Below are 17,504 nucleotides of genomic sequence, written 5' to 3'. Positions count from 1 at the left end.
GGGGGGCATTAGGTGGCTTGTGAATTTGAGAACTGCTTTATGCAGGGAGTTAGTGTCTGAGACTCGTCAACTGAGCATGGGACAAGAACAGAATAGCACTTCAAAGAACATTAACTGAGGACTTTGCTAAGCAGTTATTTAATTAGGGAAAGCTTCAAAAGTTGAAGTTCAATCATGGGGCTTTCAAAATAATCCAAGTGAGACATGAAGAGACTGAGCTGAGGGTGAGATCCATGGAAATGATGTAGAAGAATCACAAGCATGAACTGTTTCAGAGACAATACACAGAATTTGGAAAAAGGATGGAGTGATGACTATAAGATTTTTTTCCCACAAATCATCCAACATTCATACATATTATTTTGTATTCATATACTGTGATCTTCATGGAGTAAGGTGTTAATGTAACAAGTTGATTATTGGATTTTATAAAGCAACTTTTGACCATTTTTTCTATGTGTGTGTGCACAGAGCAAACTTACTTCCTCAGAAAAGCAGAAACTCTTCGTCTTACTGACACTGGAATCTATCCTCTGTAGGTTTATTCCATCAAAAAGATAATTAAGTCTTTGGCCCTACAATATTTACACTCTTAGGATGGAAAACAACCCACCAAATACGTTTTCTGTACTCACTGAAAAACCACTAACTATGGTTTGATATTCACTGAATACAAGTAAATTAATGAAACATTTTCAGGACAATCAGGCACAGATTGCTATTTTTTCTGTTGAGTTGAGGTAATTATTTGTGCTAAGAATAGAAAGAGAGTGTGTATCCACTCCTGGAAGGCTGTGTGCTGTGCTATAAGGCAAGCTTATGCCTCTGCTTCCCCATCTTTGTTCTGTGGAGCCACACAGGCAGCCCAATACCTGGGCAAATGCTAACCTGCCCAGATCTGAAGGGCTGGTGCACCCAGAGTCGTGGCTAGGTTGTGTGCAGCACAAATTCCTGCCTCTAGTTTCCCTGCATTCCTCTTTTCCTAAGAAATCAGTACCTGAGCTTTTTCAAAATAGCTGGAGAAGAAATGAGGTAGAAAGTATCTTTTTAAACACAATTCTCATTCACTCAGAAAACTGAGAGAAGAGTTCTAAGTGATAACTGATGTCAACCTGTAAAATTTTTCAACAGCTTGAGTGTCTATTTTCTATACAATATTGTCATCAACTCACAACCAAATCTCACAAGTAGGCAGCATAATGGCCTCATTAGGGCAGTTTCCACAGTGACCCACACCAGTGACAATGGCACGCATCTGTCATGCATCTTCCCAGAAGGTCCTAAAATTCTATGGAAATAAAGTTTCGAATGTTGATGAAGTCCACCCATATAGTTAAATCTCTTCAGGTGAGAAGCAATAAACATGAGACACTTCTTTGGTTTCATCCATTTTGTAATCTCATTTGCTGAAATGTTCTTCACAGTAATATCTGTGTTCACTGCATTGTTTCCAAGTATTTAAAACCCCTGAAGCACTAAGTAATCCATGTGTTTTATGCCATTTCAACAGAAATGTCTAAGGCAATGTTTATCTTTGCTGCTTATAGATCCCCAAATAAGACAGCTAGCTTATTAGTGAAGGCCCCTTGAAAAAATTCTCAAACTCTCCTTGGGTCTAACGCATGGTTAGTTATTGTACATTCACTTGGTGACTTTAACAAGGAGCAACTGTAGAGGCGTCAAGCCACGAATAACAATACTGTCTAACTTCGTTAGACCATGAAAACACCTGGGTTATCTTTGCAAAAAAGCATATATATATTTTAATTGATTGCAGCAGCATCTTGAATTACATGTATCATGAGAGAATATAAAATCTTTTTCATGTTTTTCACACACTGTCATAACTTATTATTGTTTTTCATTATCTTAATATTCTGCTAAGAGATGTAGCTCCTGGGTGACCTGAAAGTCTGGTGAAGCTAGTGTGATCAGGGATATAATAAGACAGTGACCATCTAAGGACCTTGGACACAATACTAGAGAGCATGATAGATGGGTGTAGGCCATAATGATGTTGATATTAATATGCTATTAATTCCTCCCCGACTCCAGTTAATCATCTCTACCTTGTCTAGGTTTTGCATTTCCAAATTCTTGCCCTTTCTCTCTTACCAATTCTCCTTAATATCCCGTATTTCTTTAGCCTGAGGAGGCAAACTTATAAGTGGGGAGGGAAATCCTAAAACTTAACTAGGTGACACAATACACTAAAGCATTCCAGCTTGGGTCAGTAGACATGGTTACAGCTGCAGAGTCTTATGTTTTTTCTCTTTAGTCCAAAGAGTTTATCTTACACTCATCATGTGCTGGTCTGTGAGTGGCCAAGACAATATTCAATGAGCAACCAGTCTCCCTTATGCTAGAATGCTTACTTATGGGATACTAAAAACACCAGGTCTTCATAGTTCTACTTGGAAACTTCAGACGCCTTTTCTTCTAAGTTTGAAATTTTAATAAGATGGAAGAAGCACTTTCTGCATAATTGTTTCTTTAAAACTAAATGCAATTCCAACCCACAGGGGGCCTCTTTTGGACAAGACTAGCCAAGTTACAGATGAAGAAACAGGGTCTCAGGGGTCAGTGAGATAGCCCTCTTTGATCTTGGGAAATTCTGAAGGAATTTCTCATTTCAAAATAAGAATAAATACTTTTTGCTAAAGGGAGGGGGAGAAAATTCTTCAGGTCACCTTCCATTTTTTTCCTTATAAACAAATTACAATCAGTTGACCTCAGCCTGGCATTTTGATTAAAAATAACCCAAGATAGGACTGAAAGAAAACACCAAGAAGAGCGTTTTATCCTAATCTTAGAAAGGCATATTCATATGACAACCAGCGTAAGAAGCAAGCAATCGGAATTACAAAAAAATAAACTTTAAACTGAAACTGCTAATATAATATATGCAGAGGAGACACAGAGCAGCAAACGCACAAATAAATGTGTATCTTTAGCCAGCATGTGAATGATACCCCAAAACGGCTGAGTTTTCATCTCAGTCATGGAATAATAACTTTACAGTGTTTATTAATTGTTGAAATTGTCTAAAATAAAAGATTATATTTTCACAAATTCATTTGACACAGACACAGCTATAAGCACATGAGCAGAGGCCTAAGGAAAAAGGTAAAACTAATTCACCTATGTCTATATTTGTCAACTAAACAAAGCATCAATCCATTTATTGTAAAGTATAATAAAACTAATGACAATCATTGCATAATTAAGTTGCCTCTGAAAGCCAATTATTGATCATGGAGAATACCAAGTTCTACAATTGTATGTATACATCATATAAAGATTTCATTTCCTAATATAGATCATTATTTATTTCAAAATGTTAAGAATTTACTATGTGCTAGTGTACCATTTGAATTCTCATAGTTTAAACATTTATATTAATTTAAAATAATTTAAAATTAACTGTCAGTTTTTCAAAATTTTCTTTTTTTTTAATTATACTTTAAGTTCTAGGGTACATGTGCACAACGTGCAGGTTTGTTACATATACATACTTGTGCCATGTTGGTGTGCTGCACCCATCAACTCGTCAGCACCCATCAACTCGTCATTTACATCAGGTATAACTCCCAATGCCATCCCTCCCCCCTCCCCCGTCCCCATAATAGGCCCCTGGTATGTGATGTTCCCCTTTCAGAGTCCAAGTGATCTCATTGATCAATTCCCACCTATGAGTGAGAACATGTGGTGTTTGGTTTTCTGTTCTTGCAATAGTTTGCTGAGAATGATGGTTTCCAGCTGCATGCATATCCCTACAAAGGACACAAACTCATCCTTTTTTATGGCTGCATAGTATTCCATGGTGTATATGTGCCCCATTTTCTTAATCCAGTCTGTCACTGATGGACTTTTGGGTTGATTCCAAGTCTTTGCTATTGTGAATAGTGCCGCAATAAACATACGTGTACATGTGTCTTTATAGCAGCATGATTTATAATCCTTTGGGTATATACCCAGTAATAGGATGGCTGGGTCATATGGTATTTCTAGTTCTAGATCCTTGAGGAATCTCCATACTGTTTTCCACAATGGTTGAACCAGTTTACAATCCCACCAACAGTATAAAAGTGTTCCTATTTCTCCACATCCTCTCCAGCACCTGTTGTTTCCTGACTTTTTAATGATCGCCATTCTAACTGGTGTGAGATGGTATCTCATTGTGGTTTTGATTTGCATTTCTCTGATGGCCAGTAATGATGAGCATTTTTTCATGTGTCTGTTGGCTATATGCATGTCTTCTTTTGAGAAATGTCTGTTCATATCCTTTGCCCACTTTTTGATGGGGTTGTTTTTTTCTTGTAAATTTGTTTGAGTTCTTTGTAGGTTCTGGATATTAGCCCTTTGTCAGATAAGTAGACTGCAAAAATTTTCTCCCATTCTGTAGGTTGCCTGTTCACTCTGATGGTAGTTCCTCTTGCTGTGCAGAAGCTCTTTAGTTTAATTAGATACCATTTGTCAATTTTGGCTTTTGTTGCTGTTGCTTTTGGTGTTTTAGACATGAAGTCCTTGCCCATGTCTATGTCCTGAATGGTATTATCTAGGTTTTCTTCTAGGGTTTTTATGGTTTTAGGTCTAACATTTAAATCTCTAATCCATCTTGAATTAATTTTCGTATAAGGAGTAAGGAAAGGATCCAGTTTCAGCTTTCTACTCATGGCTAGCCAATTTTCCCAGCACCATTTATTAAATAGGGAATCCTTTCCCCATTTCTTATTTTTCTCAGGTTTGTGAAAGATCAGATGGCTGTTGATGTGTGGTATTATTTCTGAGGGCTCTGTTCTGTTCCATTGGTCTATCTCTCTGTTTTGGTACCAGTACCATGCTCTTTCAGTTACTGTAGCCTTGTAGTTTAGTTTGAAGTCAGGTAGCATGATGCCTCCAGCTTTGTTCTTTTGGCTTACGATTGTCTTGGCAAAGCGGGCTCTTTTTTGGTTCCATATGAACTTTAAAGCAGTTTTTTCCAATTCTGTGAAGAAAGTCATTAGTAGCTTGATGGGAATGGCATTGAATCTATAAATTACCTTGGGCAGTATGGCCATTTTCACAATATTGATTCTTCTTATCCATGAGCATGGTATGTTCTTCCATTTGTTTGTGTCCTCTTTTATTTCACTGAGCAGTGGTTTGTAGTTCTCCTTGAAGAGGTCCTTCACATCCCTTGTAAGTTAGATTCTGAGGTATTTTATTCTCTTTGAAGCTATTGTGAATGGAAGTTCATTCATGGTTTGGCTCTCTTTTTGTCTGTTACTGGTGTATAAGAATACTTGTGATTTTTGCACATTAATTTTGTATCCTGAGACTTTGCTGAAGTTGCTTATCAGCTTAAGGAGATTTGGGGCTGAGATGATGGGGTTTTCTAAATATACAATCATGTCATCTGCAAACAGAGACAATTTGACTTCTTCTTTTCCTAAATGAATACCCTTTATTTCTTTCTCTTGCCTGATTGCCCTAGCCAGAACTTTCAACACTATGTTGAATAGGAGTGGTGAGAGAGGGCATCCCTGTCTTGTGCCAGTTTTCAAAGGGAATTTTTCCAGTTTTTGCCCATTCAGTATGATATTGGCTGTGAGTTTGTCATAAATAGCTCTTATTATTTTGAGATATGTTCCATCAATACCGAATTTATTGAGAGTTTTTAGCATGAAGGGCTGTTGAATTTTGTCAAAGTACTTTTCTGCATCTATTGAGATAATCATGTGGTTTTTGTCTTTGGTTCTGTTTATATGTTGGATTACGTTTATTGATTTGCGTATGTTGAACCAGCCTTGCATCCCAGGGATGAAGCCCACTTAATCATGGTGGATAAGCTTTTTGATGTGCTGCTGGATTTGGTTTGCCAGTATTTTATTGAGGATTTTTGCATCGATGTTCATCAGGGATATTGGTCTAAAATTCTCTTTTTTTGTTGTGTCTCTGCCAGGCTTTGGTATCAGGATGATGCTGGCCTCATAAAATGAGTTAGGAGGATTCTCTCTTTTTCCATTGATTGGAATAGTTTCAGAAGGAATAGGTACCAGCTCCTCCTTGTACCTCCAGTAGAATTCGGCTGTGAAGCCATCTGGTCCTGGACTTTTTTTGGTTGGTAGGCTATTAATTATTGCCTCAATTTCAAAGGCTGCTATTGGTCTATTCAGGGATTCAACTTCTTCCCGGTTTAGTCTTGGAAGAGTGTAAGTGTCCAGGAAATTATCCATTTCTTCTAGGTTTTCTAGTTTATTTGCGTAGAGGTGTTTATAGTATTCTCTGATGGTAGTTTGTATTTCTGTGGGGTCGGTGGTGATATCCCCTTTATCATTTTTTATTGCGTCTATTTGATTCTTCTCTCTTTTCTTGCTTATTAGTCTTGCTAGCGATCTATCAATTTTGTTGATCTTTTCAAAAAACCAGCTCCTGGATTCACTGATTTTTTGGAGGTTTTTTTGTGTCTCTATCTCCTTCAGTTCTGCTCTGATCTTAGTTATTTCTTGCATTCTGCTCGCTCTTGAATGTGTTTGCTCTTGCTTCTCTAGTTCTTTTAACTGTGATGTTAGGTGTTAATTTTAGATCTTTCCAGCTTTCCCTTATGGGCATTTAGTGCTATAAATTTCCCTCTACACACTGCTTTAAATGTGTCCCAGAGATTCTGGTATGTTGTATCTTTGTTCTCATTGGTTTCAAAGAACATCTTTATTTCTGCCTTCATTTCGTTATGTACCCAGTAGTCATTCAGGAGCAGGTTGTTCAGTTTCCATGTAGTTGAGTGGTTTTGATTGATTTTCTTAGTCCTGAGTTCTAGTTTGATTGCACTGTGGTCTGAGAGACAGTTTGTTATAATTTCTGTTCTTGTACATTTGCTGAGGAATGCTTTACTTCCAACTATGTGGTCAATTTTGGAATAAGTGCGATGTGGTGCTGAGAAGAATGTATATTCTGTTGATTTGGGGTGGACAGTTCTGTAGAACACTATTAGGTCCGCTTGGTGCAGAGCTGAGTTCAATTCCTGGATATCCTTGTTAACTTTATGTCTCGTTGATCTGTCTAATGTTGACAGTGGGGTGTTGAAGTCTCCCATTATAATTGTATGGGAGTCTAAGTCTCTTTGTAAGTCTCTAAGGACTTGCTTTACGAATCTGGGTGCTCCTGTATTGGGCGCATATATATTTAGGATAGTCAGCTATTCCTGTTGAATTGATCCCTTTACCATTATGTAATGGCCTTATTTGTCTCTTTTGATCTTTGTTGGTTTAAAGTCTGTTTTATCAGAGACTAGGATTGCAACCCCTGCTTTTTTTTGTTCTCCATTCACTTGGTAGATCTTCCTCCATCCCTTTATTTTGAGCCTATGTGTGTCTCTGCATGTGTGATGGGTCTCCTGAATACAGCAAACTGATGGGTCTTGACTCTTTATCCAATTTGCCAGTCTGTGTCTTTTAATTGGACCATTTAGTCCATTTACATTTAAGGTTAATATTGTTATGTGTGAACTTGATCCTGTCATTGTGATATTAGCTGGTTATTTTGCTTGTTAGTTGACGCAGTTTCTTCCTAGCATCAATGGTCTTTAAACTTTGGCATGTTTTTGCAGTGGCTGGTACCGGTTGTTCCTTTCCATGTTTAGTGCTTCCTTCAGGATCTCTTGTAGGGCAGGCCTGGTGGTGACAAAATCTCTAAGCATTTGATATCTGTAAAGGATTTTATTTCTCCTTCACTCATGAAACTTAGTTTGGCTGGATGTGAAATTCTGGGTTGAAAATTCTTTTCTTCAAGAATGTTGAATATTGGCCCCTACTCTCTTCTGGCTTGGAGAGTTTCTGCTGAGAGATCTGCTGTTAGTCTGATGGGCTTCCCTTTGTGGGTAACCCGACCTTTCTCTCTGGCTGCCCTTAACATTTTTTCCTTCATTTCAACTTTGGTGAATCTGACAATTATGTGTCTTGAGGTTGCTCTTCTCGAGCAGTATCTTTGTGGCCTTCTTTGTATTTCCTGAATTTGAATGTTGGCCTGCCTTACTAGGTTGGGGAAGTTCTCCTGGATGATATCCTGAAGAGTGTTTTCCAACCTGGTTCCATTTTCCCCCTCACTTTCAGGCACCCCAATCAGACGTAGATTTGATCTTTTCACATAATCCCATATTTCTTGGAGGCTTTGTTCATTTCTTTTTCCTTTTTTTTCTCTAGACTTCTATTCCCGCTTCATTTCATTCATTTGATCTTCAATCATTGATACTCTTTCTTCCAGTTGATTGAGTTGGTTACTGAAGCTTGTGCATTTGTCACGTATTTCTCGTGTCATGGTTTTTATCTCTGTCAGTTCGTTTATGGCCTTCTCTGCATTGATTATTCTAGTTATCCATTCTTCCATTCTTTTTTCAAGATTTTTAGTTTCTTTGCACTGGGTACGTAGTTCCTCCTTTAGCTCTGAGAAGTTTGATTGACTGAAGCCTTCTCCTCTCAACTCGTCAAAGTCATTCTCTGTCTACCTTTGATCCGTTGCTGGCGATGAGCTGCGTTTCTTTGAAGCGGGAGATGCACTCATATTTTTTGAATTTCCAGCTTTTCTGCCCTGCTTTTTCCCCATCTTTGTGGTTTTATCTGCCTTTGGTCTTTGATGCTGGTGACATACTGATGGGGTTTTGGTGTGGGTTTCCTTTCTGCTTGTTAGTTTTCCTTCTAACAGTCAGGACCCTCAGCTGTAGGTCTGCTGGAGATTGCCTGAGGTCCACTCCAGACCCTGTTTGCCTGAGTATCAGCAGCAGAGGCTGCAGCAGATAGAGCATTGCTGAACAGAGTGCTGCTGTCTGATTCTTGCTCTGGAAGCTTCGTCTCAGGGGTGTACCCGCTGTGTGAAGTGTGAAGTGTGAAGTGTTGGTCTGCCCCTAGTGGGGGATGTCTCCCAGTTAGGCTACTCAGGGGTCAGGGACCCACTTGAGCAGGCAGTCTGTCCCTTCTCAGATCTCAACCTCCATGCTGGGGGATCCACTGCTCTCTTCAAAGCTGTCAGACAGCTGTCAGACTCCACTCAGAGGTGGAGTCTACAGAGACAGGCAGGCAAAATTTTCAATTAGTGTCAGAAGAAGTTACAGAAAAAGGAATAACAAACATATGTTAAAATAATTAAATGGTTTCAATGGCACATCTTGTTTTTACATGTAATATACCACAGATTTCTTCTTAGCTTCAAGTGATGCAATGTGAAAGGTGCAGAAATGCACACTGACCCTTAGTCTCTTAAATTTACAACAGGTTGGCCAGGCGTGGTGGTTCACGCCTATAATCCCAGCACTTTGGGAGGCCAAGGCGGGTGGGTCACGAGGTCAGGAGATTGAGATGATCCTGGCCAGCATGGTGAAACCCCGTCTCTACTAAAAATACAAAAATTAGCTGGGCGTGGTGGCGGGCACCTGTAGTCCCAGCTACTTGGGAGGCTGAGGCAGGAGAATCACTTGAGCCCGGGAGGCAGAGGTTGCAGTGAGCCAAGATTGCGCCACTGCACTCCAGCCTGGCAACAGGGCAAGACTCCATCTCAAAAAAAAAAAAAAAAAAAAAAAAAAAAAAGAATTACAGCAGGTCACTTTACCCTCAAACTAACCAATACCATGTTAGAAGCTGTACTGAAATTATAACTATGAAGATGTGGAAAGCAAAAACATATTCAATTAGTTACAATCCCATCTGTGCAATATTCATGATAGTGCATTTTTGCAAGTTGAAAGTAATTCTGGATTATACTTCATAACTTATGAAATCTTTGGTGGAAAAATTGAGTCTTCCCCATTAAAGGGAATTAAATAAGTTCCTTATAAAAGTGCATTAACTTGTTTGGCCTATGGGTTCCTCATTTAGTGGCATGGAAGAACTAGTGTACGTGTGGCATCCAAGAGGCGTGAAGAAAGACACCTCCAAAAAGTCCATTTTGATCCCTTACACTGGGCCAGACGGGATGCATAGCTACCTTCTTCCCCTCTCACCCCTCAGGCTAAGGCTTGAGCTGTTTCCATGGCATCTTCCCATCACATTGGTACAAGGCACCGGGCTGCACAACTGGGAAACTACTTGTTTTCTGCCTACTAATTTTCAGTTCTGAGATCTTGACACTCCACTGGAGAAAGGCTTTAACGTCTGAGACGGGGGTCATTATTTGTTAGTTTAATTATTTATGATCAGAACATTTGTTCAGTCACTCTTCCATAGACCATTCTGAAACTAATAAAGGATATTAAAACACTAGAGATAATCTATAGCCTTCAATAAATCACTCCCAATTTGGAACTCCGTTGATGAATACTGCAGGCTACCATGAGGGAGAAGAAAAAAGTCAAAACCAATTAAAAAAAGCAACAGCAATGAATTTGTAACAAACTCAGTTGGTAGCTAGCTAAAGTAATAAAATAGACCTGTTTTCCTAACTTTATTAACATGAAAATAAATTTTATTAAGATTGATATCATGCTTTTTTGCATGATGAATTACAGGAACATGAACTAAGAATAAAAATGATCCCTATGATAAAGAATGCTATAGTCATGTACTTTAGGACAAAATATGATTTGACATCAAGAAGAGCTATGGCTTGAGACTACCCTTGTTTTCCTTTATCCCCTGTGCCCAGGCTTAGTCACTGTTTCAATGATAAAGACCATCCACTGAGTCTCTACAGGAATAAAATCTAAAGTAACAAAACAGAGCCCAAATCTCTGCAACAAATGAAATCACAGACTTAAGAAAAATAAAAAGAAAAATGAAAACTTAAGTTGCTCATGCTTCATAACCATACTGCCTATAACAAATGCCAGAACATATTTATTTGGTCCAATGTATAATGCACTAAATGTGCTTAAATACAGAAAACACCAAGAAATGCAACAGGGAGTTAAATAAAAAAAAAAAGAGGCTGGGCACGGTGGCTCACGCCTGTAATCCCAGCACTTTGGGAGGCTGAAGAGGGTGGATCACGAGGTCAGGAGATCGAGACCATCTTGGCTAACACGGTGAAATCCCATCTCTACTAAAAAAAAAAAAAATACGAAAAATTAGCCGGGCGTGGTGGCGGCGCCTGTAGTCCCAGCTACTCGGGAGGCTGAGGCAGGAGAATGGCGGGAACCCGGGAGGCGGAGCTTGCAGTGAGCTGAGATCGCGCCACCGCACTCCAGCCTGGGTGACAGAGCGAGACTCCATCTCAAAAAGAACAAGGGCAATAAGAAAACAAGAAAGCATAATTTCATAAAATACAGTGCACACTTTTGAATCTTTTTAATATACGCCTACAAATACATTTTATTAATAGTGTAAATTTAATTTCCTCTGAGAATTTATTCAAAGACATTCCACCTGAGTTTGTGCTCAGAAAATGCCAGGATGATTCCCTGTCACGATGTATTTGGTGTTTAAAGTTCCCTCTAATTTACACAGCAAGACCACATTCAATTTTCTGCACTTCTGCTAAAGCATATGTAAAAGAAACACAGTCCTCATGAAATATGTTTACAACTATGAATGGAATCGTCACAGTGGAGCATGAATAAACCATCACATGCTTACTTCTCTACAGTAGATGCTAAAGAGAGAATCAAGTCCACCATAATAAGAAATAAACTAAGAATTGTAGTTAAGACATAATAAAAATCTTTTTAAACGCTTCTTTACTTTGCCTATTTTCTCATCCAAATAGGAATAATTAAATAATCTGGGACAACAAAATGTATACTGTGGCAGAAAAAAAGAATCCAAGGTAAAAAAAAAAAAAGGACATGGCAGAATCTAAGGCCTTTCACAAATAATACTCAGATATTGCAAGGGGTATACAAAGAGTTCAAATACTGACAAAGTCAGGTGTGACTCATTCAAGGCACACAAAGATTGTATCAAGGGAGACCCGGCAGGACCAGGAAGCCGAAGCGATCAATTTATTCCTGTCAAATACATTCTTGGAGTTTCAAACGTGAACAAATATGCTTATTCGGAATTTTACTTCCTTCTGCGAAGTATTAATCAATTATAATTATTTTGTTAAATGAAAATCCAATGAGAGTCACCAAGGAGCAATACAGGGAAAAAGGCAGACTCACCATCTCTTCGATTGAGCCTTGAAAACCCAGGGCCGTGGCTGCTGGACAGCTCTGAGGAGCTGCTGAAGGATGACCTAGGCAAGGCAGACGCCAGTGGGGCATCACAGTCAGCTGCCGGGAAAAATACCGTGATATGGTTAACACGCAGATTGCAGCCTGGGAGAAATAATAGTCCAAAAATATATATGAATATATTCTAGGATGTATGGCAATCATCACTCCATTTTTAATTCTTTTAAATTTTTAAAATTTACATTGCACTATAATTTACACAGAGTAAAATTCCAGAGAATGTATTTAATTTTTTAAAAGCGTACAACTCTATTTGTTTTGACAAATGCATTCAGCCATGTAACCTCCACCATAATGAAAGCACAAAACAGGTCCATTAGCCTTCAAAGTTCCCTAATGTCCCACATTTTCTCAATTCTGGAGGATGTCTGGGTGCACCACCCATCCAACACGACTTTAAACTCAATTTGATGCTTAGGTTCTTTAGGTACACACACACAGAGGTAGTGTGAATTCTGTGCCCAAACCTCAAGAGCGGCTAGAAATTCTCACAGTGCCCCTGCACAGAACCTGTGGGGGATGAGACAGGTGAGGTGCACCAGGTATTCAGGTCAGAGTTTTCAGTGCGTGAAGCCAGGACCCAGGAAAGGCAACACCTGCAGTGATGAACTAAATAAAGCCCACCCTGCAGACCTCTTCAGAGGGAATCACTGGGGGACATTTGCCTACAGGAGATGGAGGCTCCTCCTTTTTGCCTGATAACTTGAGCACTGCAGGAACATGCCCTGCCCTTTCCAACCCAAGGACCCCTGCATGTCACCCTCACCTCAGGGTGACTATTGCTTCAGCTCTGTTCTAAAAGAATTGCTGGGGGTTAAGTAGTGTTTGACCCATATCACCTTATTTGTCATAAGACCATAAGGACCCTCAGAGCCCTCCTGCTCCTGGTGTTCCCCACCGTCAAACTTGAGGAGCCCCTGGGACCATTCCCACCTTGGGTAGCTCTGTTCCCATGTGTAACCATGGGTAACAGAAGCACCCCAAAGGTTACCTCTCAGTCCCACAGTCCAATCCTGTAATCATTGTACTTTCAGGCATGTCATATATTTTCTCATAAAAAGGGTACCTCTTCTAGCATGGTTATTGATCTAATAATGTTAGACTTAAATTTTCTGTCACACATTAGGATATTTCTGTGAAAGAGGAACGTTACACCTTGAATATATCATTAGATGATTCTGAACTGCATATTTTGTATACACTTTTTTTCTTTATGAGCAACTTGTTAAGTCACAGAAAGAAAGAAACCAGAATTAACTAGATTCCTATGACTCAGCAAAATGTCAACTATGTTCAGTGAGATAGATAAGAGGTAATTCAGGGTCTCTCCTGATTTGTTTGGTTGAGTACATGATACTGCAACAACAGAAAGAAAATTAAGTGCACATAATTTGCCTAGTGAATATCATTTCATAAAGAAATACTGGAATTATAACTGCTTTTCTAAAAGCATGCATTGCCATGAAGACAGTGACATGTCTTTAAGACATGACAAAAGAAAAACTCAGTAATTCATTGTGAAGCGCCTATTCTACAATAGGGAAAACAGTATTTCATTGCTTGGTAAAACATTCAGAGTATCTGACATAGAAACATTTTTCTATACATTCCCTATAAGTGACAACGTTACGTTTATATAGATGAGTCAGACACTGGGATTTTTTCCACATAAAGAGCAGCATAATCTAGCTAAGAAATCGCATTTAACATCATTAGCATGAAGAGCACCCCATATTTTCACACAGCAAGAAGCCAATGAAATGCGCAGAGCTGTTAAGAAAGGTTTGCTTTCTCTACGGTTTCCTTAAAGTGTCCCCCTCAATGTTTATGCCACAAGAGAGGCTTTCTCAATTTCCCCAGCACACACGCTCTCTGGATAACACTGTGTAGTCAGGATTCTCAGATGGCAGCAAATATGCTTCATAGTGGACTAAGAAAAATAGATAAATACGAATCCAACTGGCTAAGAACTTTACTTACATTTTCTAAAAAGGCATTTTAAAACTGTGAAGAAGCTAAAGTACAAGAAGGCAACTAAGGCTCTGCTCCATCTATAGACAAGTCCCACACGGCCCCGAGTGGGCACAGCAGGATCCAAGAAGGAAGGACATCATTCAGGGAACAGTGGCTCCTAAGCCTGTCTGCCTGATGTTTTTTTCTCTTGGTTCTTCTGGGAAAGAATAAAACAAATCCAAGGACATCTAAAGCAATACTGACATGCTTTGGATAAAATCTGTTCTTACATTAGAAAAGCAAGATAGCTGTTCTCATGATACCTCTGTCCTGCAGTATCATGCAATGCATAAAACAGCACTGGGCGTTCCACCTGTCCCTGGGATTCCTGGCTGACATGTCTAACTCTCTCTGTGGAATCATGAGCTCTTGAAGGCACAATAAAGTCTTTCCCAACTTTGTGGGCGCTATACCTAGCACAGAATCTGAAAGATAGCACATGCTCAATAAACTTCACCTGAATATTTACTATGTAAAAGAGAATTATTAACCAATAAATTTAATTAAACTTAATCTTCCTAAGCTAGCAGAGTACAATTTATTAAAGTCCAAACACAAGAGGCCTAGAGCTGTTATCACAGATTCACATCTCTAATAAAAATAATAATCAGATCTCAAGAGAATGTTCTAAATAGGTGTAATAGATAATATTGCTATTCTTTCCCTTGGTTTCTCCCTAATTAATTTTCCAATTGTGTGTTTCATGAGTTTCAGATGATTTCCAATAGGATTAAGGTTCAAATATAAATCTGTAAAGACAGCTGGAAACAAAATTACTGAAATTTTCCATTTCGCCTTTGGAAAATTCAAGAGTCAATAGCATGTGTTTGCCAAAGAGTCACCTTGTAATGAAGAAAATATCTGGCACAGGCTTGAATAAATCTTGCCCTTTAGAAAGGCAATAAATTCGGACATGGTGGCTCATACCTGTAATCTCAGTACTTTGGGAGGCTGAAGCAGGTGGATCACAAGGTCAAGAGATTGAGACCATCCTGGCTAATACGGTAAAAACCCCGTCTCTACTAAAAATACAAAAAATTAGCTGGGTGTGGTGGCATGTGCCTGTAGTCACAGCTACCCAGGAGGCTGAAGCAGGAGAATCGCTTGAACCCGGAGGGCAGAGGTTGCAGTGAGCCGAGATGGTGCCACTACACTCCAGCCTGGGCAACAGAACGAGACTCCGTCTTTAAAAAAAAAAAAAAGGCAATAAATTTTATAAAATAAAAGAACATATCCAGTACCTAAGTTTATTGTTTTTTCCCTATCATTTTGAATTCTGTGAACACTTTCTTCCTAGAAAGAATTGTACACTACTGAGATGTAGAGACGAAAATACGGTGGGCACCCCACAAGTGTTACAGGGGATGGATCTCCCTCTTCCTCAGCTTATTTGGAAATCTGGTTAAGATTCACTATATTTCCATGTGCTTGGCTCAATATAGATGGTTCCAGCGTCTTAATGTGCTGTTACACGTATTGATTATTTCATATTTATTCTCACCATCTAAAGGCAGAGATTCATTGCTACACAGGTGAATTTTACATTATTGTTCTCCTAGAAGATCATGGTTGAAAATGATATAAAATGTTTTATTCAGGGTTATTTTATATCTGTTCAAAAATGGTGGACTTCCTTAAAAATCACATGTGCTGAACTGGGTAGCAGCTGGATTCATACTAAAACTTGCAGGTTTGAAGAAGAAAAGCATTTGGAAAATGCAGAGAATAAACACAGTATGAGGTGGTGACTCAGGTGAAGGCTCAACAATGGCTGAGAGAGAGGTAGAGATAAACCCATAGGGGAATCCACCTGCTACCTTTCATGCAGCCACCTCAAGTAACAACCTTGAAGATGCATGGCAGACCAGAGAGTTTTAGGCTCATTGCACTTTCCTAGGCTTGTTGATTTAGTCTCGGTGATTAGCTCTGCCTAGGTTCCTCCCTCCCCACTCTATGGTCTTGATTTGTCCCCTGACCCCTGCCTGGCATCACTCTTAGCTTCCCACCTCTCCTTGACAAGTATTCCCAGCATGCTTTGTGATTCCCAGCATGCTACCTATGAAGGATTTGGGACAGAAACCATTTCTTAGTATTATATTCATGAAAGACAGCAGAAGATTAAAATTAGCCTATGGGCTTCCTGTATACAAATCAACATTGCATTCACAGATCTGCTCATATAAGACAATTTTTACGACATGAATATGAAATGATTAAAAAATAAATTTGAGGAATTGCCCTTACCTAAGACAGAGATGATACACTTTTCAAAACAGCATTTCATTTGAGTATATTAATTCTTGCACTTATTTAATAAAAGTGTATTGAGCACCTACCATGTGGAAAGCATCATGGGGCATAAAGAGAGACATGGTTCTAGGTTCAAGAAGTCCAGAATCTAACATGGGAGGGAGATGTGTAAACATCTGTTATAGGAAATAAACAGAAGAGCAAAACACTTAGATACTACTATTTATTCCAAAACATAGGGAAGCATCTTAATCGCTTAGGAACAAAACCAGCCTCTGAAAGAGCAAACACTACTAGGGTAGAGATGTGCATAAAAGTGCTTCTGGAAAAGATAAACATAAACCATGCATTTTCAAACAGCAATTTGTTGCTTTGGGATCTGATGATAAGAATGAAGAAAAAAAAAAAAGAATGCATGGATGATACACGTACAGGTTTTGTCCGTATCTGCAGAGGAAACAGGAAAAGCTGAAAGGCGGGGAGACAACTGACCCCATGGGGAGGAGCTTTACGTTCAAATAACGACATCTTCTGGCATCTCCAGATGGAGCTCTGAATTCATTATAGTATTACTTAAAGGACTTTATTAAAAGATCAAACAGGCCGGGCGCGGTGGCTCACGCCTGTAATCCCAGCACTTTGGGAGGCCGAGGCGGGCGGATCACAAGGTCAGGAGATCGAGACCACGGTGAAACCCCGTCTCTACTAAAAATACAAAAAATTAGCCGGGCGCGGTGGCGGGCGCCTGTAGTCCCAGCTACTCGGGAGGCTGAGGCAGGAGAATGGCGTGAACCCGGGAGGCGGAGCTTGCAGTGAGCCAAGATCGCGCCACTGCACTCCAGCCTGGGCAACAGAGCGAGACTCCGTCTCAAAAAAAAAAAAAAAAAAAAAAAGGATCAAACCACACTGCACTTGTGGTTGAATGCCTTTATCAGAGATGAATCTTACCGTGTGTTAGGACAGGCTGACAGTGGCTCCCAAAGATGTGTCTATGCCCCAATCCCGGGACCCTGTGAAGGTTACTTTAGAAGGTAAGGTTCTCCAGATGTGATCACAGACCCTAAGTTGAGGAAATTATCTTGAATTATCTGGCTGAGTCTTA

At 39.5% G+C, this 17,504-nt stretch overlaps 1 protein-coding gene across 1 annotated transcript in view; it reads right to left on the bottom strand.

Annotated features, from left to right (window-relative positions):
- The window catches only part of LOC711939 (contactin associated protein like 3), a 235,617-nt gene that overhangs the window by 195,954 nt on the left and 22,159 nt on the right, over positions 1-17,504 (bottom strand). Inside the window, 1 exon segment of the mRNA XM_028835369.2 lies at positions 12,068-12,178. Coding sequence (XP_028691202.2) covers positions 12,068-12,178 — 111 coding nt within the window.

This window comes from Macaca mulatta, chromosome 15, assembly GCF_049350105.2.
Source record: "Macaca mulatta isolate MMU2019108-1 chromosome 15, T2T-MMU8v2.0, whole genome shotgun sequence".
NCBI classification, from domain to species: Eukaryota; Metazoa; Chordata; class Mammalia; order Primates; family Cercopithecidae; genus Macaca; species Macaca mulatta.
Note: the sequence above shows the minus strand (reverse complement) of the source record. Positions and strands in the feature narration are given on the sequence as shown.